We start from the raw sequence: 8639 nt of genomic DNA, 5'->3' as shown, positions 1-8639 counted from the left end.
CTGTGTAGGCCTATGCACCATATTTGCACGGGTTCCCACAGGAACATGGCCATTAGACTTTGAAGTTCACGGGGTGTCACGTTATCTTTCCCCAATTAAAATTAATATAAATTCCATTAAATTATTCCAGTCTCACAAAAAAAAACACCAACAAAAATGTTGTAATGTGCTTTTAATAATAAAAAATAGCACTCTAAAGTATTGTATCATGTGAACTCTGTAAGGGACACAGGTGCAAATACAAATACTAGCACACAATAACACTTGATGCATGGCTGCCCTTGATTTTATGTACAATTTTTTTTCTTCATTTAACTGTATTGTTTGATAGTTGACATTGATGAAGAAAAATTGAGGCCACTGCATGGTCATCACACAATTTGCAAGTGTAGTGTAATAAAAACTGTAACTACAACAGAGTACAATTACAAATTGTCATCTTTTGCCATTTTTTTAATAAGGGAAACTGTATTTCAGAGAACTCATTCTCACATGAAACTATGCATTTGTCACAGGAGGAAGCATTATTTATTTTTCCAGCGTATGTATGACTACATACTGTACATAAATATTCACAGGATGTCCTTTGCGAACAAACAACCCCAATAGCGAGACCTGCTTGTACAAGAAAGAGACAAAAGGATATACCTGTACTATATAAAGGATATCCTCTTCACACAATATTAACCAATAAAATAGCATAGTATGTCTTCTTTTTTTTATTATCCTCAATTGGTCTGATTTGACCATGATTTGAAGTTTGAACAAAAAGAAGAAATATGTGTGTGTACTTTCAATTGCAGAGCCAAAGGTGCTTTCGTTTTCGTTTGCTTGACCTCATGTTCCAGGAAGTGAAAAAGTCATCCCACCTTTAGGGACATTCGTCAGTGTTTGGTGTCATCCGCTTCCTTTGACTGCCACAATCAACATCTGCAGTCTTTATGAGAACAGCGCGTTCACTTTGACCTGGTGCATTTTTATTGTTGTTGTTGTTGTTGTTGTTACTCATGATTCAATGCTGAGCGCTTGTGGACTTTGAAGCTGTTTCTTGAGGCTCTTATCCAGCAGCACCAGACTCTGCATGGCCAAACTCCTGCAGTCTGCATCCAGATCACCCTCAGCCACATCTTGGGGACAGAAAAAAAAATAGCACAGCAGACAAACATAAAAATAAATAAATACATAAATAATAAACTTGAGGTGATTCAGATCTCCTTGTTAACATTTTAATAAAGTATTTTTTAAGCTGCAGGACGGATAAAAAATAAACAAAATACATAAATAAACCAGTCTCGTCATAGACAATAATGTGCATTGCAGGACATCCTGGATCCTCGTCCTCTTCCCAGAAATCAGTACAGCTGCGTGTGCATTCTGAAAATGTCCCTTTATGTGTGAGTGTGTGTGTTTCACTGAAAGGAAAACACTTCTTCTTTTTTTTTTTTTTACCTGCCAGCCAAGATCTAATTTCAAAAAGCTGGTCTGTAAGTTCCACCAAAAGGTTTTGACTGGGCATGCTCATGAAGACGGCGCAGACAGCAAAGAGGACGCCTCGTCTTACCATCCTTAAAATGAAAACGTTGCTTGTTAGATTACAAATGATACATTTCAAATTAAAACAACATTTTCAAGAATTACTTACTGGTCAGGGTGGTAACGCACTTCCCACACAAAGTCAAGCAGAGCCCGACCCATTTGTGCAGCTACCTGCGGGACAAAAATGTCAAATAACGTCATCTGTAACATTAGTAAAGAGACTTTAGGGGGACATTGGGTTTGTTTATTGTAATGATTCAAGTACCGGCACATTCACTGCCAGATGCATGAAGACGCCCAAGGTGTGGATCAACCTGCCCAGCACCATGTGGTCACTTCCCAACAGGTCGAAGGTCACCTGAGGTCTATTAAACATGAGATGAACACACATGTAAAAGTGCTCTAAGCTCAAAAGATGACCGTGTATATGTATGGGGGGAAATGTCTGACTCACTTGTCATAATTCCTGAGTAAAGGAAAGAAGAAATACCCAGCAACTGGTGCGTAACGGTTGGCTGTGGCCTTTGCTCGAGGATGGGAGGCACCCTGTAACGTGAATTTGACTTGTACATTAATAAAATACCAATCTCTCTAGCTTGAAATCCATCTATTTCTATCTATCTAGCTTTAAATCAATCAACTAGCTTTCTATTTAGCTATCGAGGTAGCGTTCTATTTAGCTATCCGGTTAATTTTGTATTTAGCTATCCGGCTAACATTCTATTTAGCTATCCGGCTAACTTTCTATTTAGCTATGCGGCTAATTTTCTATTTAGCTATCCGGCTAATTTTCTATTTAGCTATCCGGCTAACTTTCTATTTAGCTATGCGGCTAACATTCTGTTTAGCTATCCGGGTAACTTTCTGTTTAGCTATCCGACTAACTTTCTATTTAGCTATCCAGTGAACTTTCTATTTAGCTATCCAGTGAACTTTCTATTTAGCTATCTAATTACAAGAAATAAGAGATCGTACTTAATAATCATTTGTACACTATTCTAATTGTGACTGAATAAAGCTTTTGTTTTTCATAATGAAAATGGCATTCCTAATTCTGTCATGCCTGTACTCCCTATTACAACATTATTTTGTCATGTAAAACAAACTGAGTGACCCCAAACTTTTGAGCAGTCGTGTATGAGCTTTAAATACCTTACTGATTCGCTTGGTCTTTGCCTGTATGCGCTTGTCAACAACCTGCTGCCAGTGAGCAGTGTCGTTAACAGAGTATGGTGTTAAATCTGCGGTGACGCTTGGATCTGTGTTGCCCGGGTTTGGCTTTGACAGCTCCTGAGCTGCTAGAACAAGAACCTGAAGTATAGGACAGAGTTATTGTGAGGACCAAAAAAAAAAGAGTTTTTTGGCCTGAAGTTGTTTGCCCCCCCCCCACAACCTCTAAGATATCCAGACGCTGGCGAAGACTGTAGTTTAAGGAGTAGAACTCTGCGTTCAGAAACTCTGTCACCTGGACTCAAACAACAATCAACACTTTAGCATGTAAAAAGTCAGAAAATAAGTTTCAATGTGCGATATTCTCTTGTGATAAGAGGTGGCGGACCATACCGGGATGCAATCACTGACCACAAGCGCCACCATGGTGGCTTGCCTGAGAGCCAGAAAGCCGTTTATGCTGTATTTATCCTCCATGTGTAGAAGAACTTTGCTTAGCTGGACACTGATCTGAAGAAACACAACATTGACTGTGAATTATAAACTTAAAAGGTCAGAAGATTAGCTACAGCGACAGGATATCCTTCAAGTCCGGATATGTAGACATAAATGCACATTTAAAAAAAAAAAAAAAGTAAACATCTTCAAAGTATTTCCAACATTTATGACACTCTGTACAACACAGGAGATGCAATGCTGCCTCCTACTGGACAAGAGTGACCATTACCAATTGCATATTTTTTGGTACCTCTTTGGTTGCGAAGGCGTTCTTCCTCACCAGTCCCTCGGCAACCCTTAAACTGAGCTCCATGCGCTCCGGATCTTCAGAGGAAATTAAGTCTGTATGCATTGGAAAAAGTCAGGCAGCACATGATGAAATAATACCATGGGGGGGTGGGGTTGGCAGTATAGAAACTTACTTTCCAGACAATCTCGTAGGTAACGTGGTGGTGTTGCCTTATTTATTTCCTGATCTCCAGACATGTCGTAAGGCATGAACTCATCATCACTGAAATTGTTAAGAGTTTAATTTAGTTTTAATTTACACTGATCTTGTACTGCATAACATACTGTGCAAATCATAAAAAGTTAGTGATATTGGTTTTTTAGGTAGAAGTTCAGGATGAACCAAAAATGCACTGCAACCTTTCACTGGAATGGTGTATGTGTGCAGTAAATACTTACCTATCGAGGTCAGAGTCTGGCTCAGTTTTTGATGATTTGATTTCCTGTTCATTTGGTGATGAATCATTGCATATCAATGGATTTTCTCTGATCTCTTCAGGAGGGCTGACCCTGTACGCGATATTAAATAAAATCAGTAAACAGCATTACACTGCATCACTTCATGAAGGTTATATTACAAATATATTGACTCTTTAAAAAAAGATATGTACTAGCAATGGATTTAAGTATATTTTATGTAAGCGTATGGGGGGGGCAATCGGGGGGAAATTACTGTTTTTGTTTCTTTTTTATGGAATATTTTTTTTCTGTTCTTCAATTTTTTGTTCAGTTTTTTCATAATATTTTTCTGTCATTAAAAAATACATTCCAATACATAGAAAATACAATTCAAAAAAACTGAAAGTAAGTTATACCGAACTCCAGAAAAAATAAATCTGAAAAACGGAAGAAAAAATATTCCATAAAACAGAAAAAATTATTCGACAAACAGAAAAAACATTCTTTCAAAAAACAGATAACAATATTCTGAAAAACAGAAGGAAAAACTATTCCAAAAAACAGAATAAAAAATGCAAAAAACAGAAAAGAAAAAAAACAGAAAAAAAAAATAATAATTTGAAAATAGACACAAAAAACAAATCTCCCCAAAAAATTACTCAGAAAAATCTGACTTTTTTTTCTTCAGGTGAATGCAATACGCTTCCAAAATATGTTGATGAATTGTAATTGATACCTACCCATCTTCAGACTCAGGCTCTGATTCGTCCATGGTAGTAGGAGTCAGAAGAGAAATCAGCTCTCGTGTTTCCTCATCTTGTTCATACTACGGTACAATACAATACACAAACAGCTCAAGTGATGATTTATGGATTCACTTAGATATACTTAAGTGAGCACAGAGGTTCAAATGTAATTTGATTAGGTGCCTTTAATAACTTTCTCTCCACATGCCAATTAAACTCTGACCTCAAATTTGAGCTTGGTTCCGTTGATATTCATACGGGAGCTCAGACACTCCCCCACTATCATGCCCATATGTCTGATGCGCACCACGTTGCTGTCCAGGTGGCTCTGCATACCTCCCAGCATGCATTGCAGAAGCTCTGAATGGGGGCGGGAAGAGTCCTTCTCGGTTAATAGGATTAAAAATGGGAAACATTGTCATGGGAGCATATCATACAGTATTATACATAGACCCCTCATTTGTATTGTTTGTTGCTGCAATACGTCAGTATGACGTGTGACCGCCATATTGGAGGTGGCAGATCTACCCCAAAAACAATCAATCAATTGACTGAACTTCATAAGGCGACAAATCCGATCGAGAACGTGGCACCTGAACGTAGCTCCTGCAGCTCGGCATCTTCCAGCAGACAGATGCAGAGCAGCAGCGCCTTGCTGACGTACAGCTGCTGCTCCAGCGGGGTGTGTTTCACCGCGCTTGGGTTGGCCCACGCTTGGGACACGGACCGTAACACCTAAGAACACATAAAATAACACCGTGTTACTTATCTATGCAACAGAATAATATATGTAGTGTATATATGTGAATACATTCAGATAGGATAATCATGGCTTCAAAAAATTGACGTTCTGTGCACTCACTTGGATAAGCAGCGGTCTTCTGCCCTTGTCTGCAGCGAGGTAACCCAGAACAACTCTCAACGTACGAGTCTGGATGGAAAAAAATAACTGCAAAATCTCATTTGTTTTTTACAGGATTTACGCTTAAAGAAATACCGTACCTCATATTTGTATTGTAGCAACAGCAGCTTATGCGTGATGACAAACTGGGCCGTCTTATTTGTTAATACAAGATTGCCCAATATTCTACCCAATGCAACAGGCCTGAAAAAATGAAAAAACCCATAACATTAGTGACATATACTGTAATAAGACAACAACTGAAATGTGTTCATCCAATTTGTTTTTATTGTTATGGTGTTTTCATTTGGGATCCCAGCAACCTCACCCACGAACGGCTTGCACCAGGCCGGTGAGCACGCTTTCCATCCAGCGCTGGGGAACGTTTTCCAGCAGCTTGCAGCAAATCCTTTGCCACACCATGTCTGTGCGCGTGTAGCCGGACATTTTGGGAGCCATCACTGCTAGCAGCAAACCTGCAGGGAGGATTTAATTTTTGAAAAATAATACATAAAAATGAATTAAAAAACTGATCAATAGAAAATAGAGGACACAGATTTGTGACGGTTCTCAAGTAAAAGTGATCTTATTTTTTTATTAGAAAATCATTATTAAAGCCCATTTTAATTGGCCGATATTTTATCTTAAAATCAGCAAAAAAAATCTGCCTTTTTTTTGGCCGATTTTTTATTATTTTTTTAAACTCATTAACACGTTACAATATAAAACAAAGCTAATGGAAAAAAATATTGTTTGAAGTGTTAAAGGACCCCAAAACAAGTTTTTTGTTTTTTTTAAATCAGGATTAAATGGTTTTCATAATTTTACTCTGCCAAACATCGGAGTTGGCCTAAAAAAAAGAATCATATCGGCCGGGCCCAACACATTAGCTTTCTTCATGGGGCAATATGTAATATTATATAACTTTTGTTTTAACTGTAATTATTAACACCTTTGTAGTGTTTAAAAAGAATAATTCATAATGTGTACAGTATTTTATAAACTCACCACTGTGTCCTTGGGCACAGAGTTTTCCAAGTGTCTGAGCCACAAAATTCAAGGAGCAGCTTGTGCCATCTGTCGAATATAAAACAAGAAAAATGTATCTGTACATTATAAACATATAGCTAACCTAAACAAATGGATAATAGATAGGTCAAAACTAAAGAAAATGAGTCTAATTTCTTCTCAACAAAAATACTCACATAAAAGCAAAACGTATGTTGCATTAAATCTACTCTGACAAGTAGAAGTTATCCTTAAAAAATATGTAGCATGTTTCTACCCACCTCGAATAATGTAGTTCTAGAAAAAAATGCCGAACCTCTTAATGACTTTAAAAATCTTACCTTTGAGCGCCTTGCAAGTGCGCTCTAAGGCAGTGAGCATCTCTTTAGCCAGCAGAGGATAGTACTGCTGAGGAAGGAAGGCGGGCTTGTTGTTGTGCTGCAATTTATTGGCAGTGAGGTCAGGCAGCGCCACCATACGTGCTAGCAGGGCCTCTCGGAGCTGGGGGGAGTCAACGGGACCCGTGGTGAGACAGAAGGACCACAGCAGGTCGGCAAGGCGACCGCGCTGGATGAACTTCTCGGTGATGCTGACCAAGTGGTCCAGGTTTGAACCTGGTCTGGAAAGCACAACAACGGATAATAACAATTTGATTTCTTTAACACTTTTTTCTGCGCGATGTGAAATAGAACATAAACAGCAATAACTTGACCTGGAAAAAAAAGAAGACTTTTCATTCAGTGATGTCAAATTCATGTGAAGATACGTCATCGACAGTGCATCTTGTACCTTAGCTCACCAATTCCCTCCATCAGTACCAGCAGAGCCTGATCAGGAGGTCCCCGCAGGAACAGGCCATCCCATAATTCCGAACGCTGTGATGCAGTCAGGCCGTAGAACCAGTCGGCTTGAATGTTCTTTACCAGGAACTGAAGTGTGCGAGTGAAGTGAGACCTTCGGAACTCTGCCTTCTGGACCGAAGCGCTCGCGTTTTCAGGAGCTTCTTCCAAGTAAGAGCAGAGGGTTTGAAGGGCATGGATTGCATCTCGTTTGGGGGATGATAAGGTGAGACTCCTGAAACACTGGGACACTTCAAGACGGACATCAGCAGACAGGGTAGAAGCCTCCATCTGTGGAGACAATTTCCTATCGTGCAAGGGGGCGGGGGGTGGTGGGGACAGTTAAGGATGAAATATGGTGTTTTATTACCTCGCCTCTTAAAGGCACTTATCTAACAGAGACACTAAAAAACCTTGTTTTAAGAAAAAAAATTGATCTATCGACATCGCTGTTTTTTTAACTACTGCGGATAGATCTTATAAGCATTTGTATTCAACTTAAGCTTGACTTGTAACATCACAATACATTTTAAAACAGTACAGTATTCTACTTACCCTGTACAGCAGTGCAGGTGTAAGATAATTAAATTCGCGTCTGCGTAACAGCTCAAACGTAACACGCGGATCTGTATATTCGTTTTAGAAAGCAAAATTATTCGACTTAATGACCGTGGAAACAAGAATATCTTGCTTCGTGTTCAGAGGAGTCTTTCAAAGAATTAGGTGGAGAACGACATGTCTGAATTGTGTGTTCCCTCAAAATAAGTTCGTGTTAGCAAGGAGCCAAAAGAATGGTTCCGTCAATCATCTTTCGTTTTCCACCCCCGGTTGAGAGCCATACATGTTGCACGCTACTGCTACCTATCGCAATTCTGTGTTATCTACGCTTTTAATTCGTGTCTAATTTTAATTTGAAGCCATTTATTTCTTTTAATTGCTGTTGCTGGATAAATAGATTTGATTTTTCTTTGCATTTCCTGACATAAAGTCTTAATTAGCATATTTCAATTTATTTACTACTTAATATAACTATTAGCCTACAACTGTGCAACACACATTCTTGTTGCTTGTTTAATTACTGCAATTGTACCAAATTAATCAACCAGTTAATTTGTGTTAGCTATACTACAACACAAAATGTTGAATTTTATATGACATTATGTTGACACCTTTTGTGTACATTTCTTCACTGTTTGTTTGGGAACGATAATCATCAATGCAAAATGTACAGAATAACACTCAAATGAAAGAAGT

At 38.6% G+C, this 8639-nt stretch overlaps 1 protein-coding gene across 1 annotated transcript; it reads right to left on the bottom strand.

The window, feature by feature from the left end:
• Positions 1-164: 164 nt before the first annotated feature.
• telo2 (TEL2, telomere maintenance 2, homolog (S. cerevisiae)) lies at positions 165-8144 on the bottom strand. Its single transcript, XM_086065355.1, has 21 exons — positions 7941-8144; positions 7336-7692; positions 6888-7165; positions 6547-6615; positions 5867-6014; positions 5640-5742; positions 5500-5568; positions 5231-5372; positions 4861-4997; positions 4632-4717; positions 3892-4002; positions 3627-3715; positions 3455-3546; positions 3100-3216; positions 2930-3001; positions 2689-2847; positions 1991-2082; positions 1802-1901; positions 1643-1707; positions 1450-1565; positions 165-1127 (listed from the first exon to the last, which is right to left on the bottom strand). Exons 2-21 carry the CDS (start codon positions 7674-7676, stop codon positions 1006-1008), a joined length of 2508 nt encoding a protein of 835 aa, XP_085921481.1. The 5' UTR covers positions 7677-7692; positions 7941-8144; the 3' UTR covers positions 165-1005.
• Positions 8145-8639: the final 495 nt, after the last annotated feature.

Source organism: Leptonotus elevatus, chromosome 20 (genome assembly GCF_054856555.1).
Source record: "Leptonotus elevatus isolate MCC_2025b chromosome 20, RoL_Lele_1.0, whole genome shotgun sequence".
Taxonomy (NCBI): domain Eukaryota; kingdom Metazoa; phylum Chordata; class Actinopteri; order Syngnathiformes; family Syngnathidae; genus Leptonotus; species Leptonotus elevatus.
The sequence above is the reverse complement of the archived record's forward strand: the minus strand, read 5'-3'. Positions and strand labels throughout refer to the sequence as shown.

Coding starts and splice junctions, on each gene's coding strand:
- telo2 (XM_086065355.1), bottom strand. CDS start 7,676: ATGGAGGCTTCTACCCTGTCTGCTGATGTCCGTCTTGAAGTGTCCCAG. Junction 6,015..6,546: donor CTGTGCCCAAGGACACAGTG/GTGAGTTTATAA, acceptor TCCTCCCTGCAG/GTTTGCTGCTAGCAGTGATG. Junction 5,743..5,866: donor CTGGTGCAAGCCGTTCGTGG/GTGAGGTTGCTG, acceptor TCATTTTTTCAG/GCCTGTTGCATTGGGTAGAA.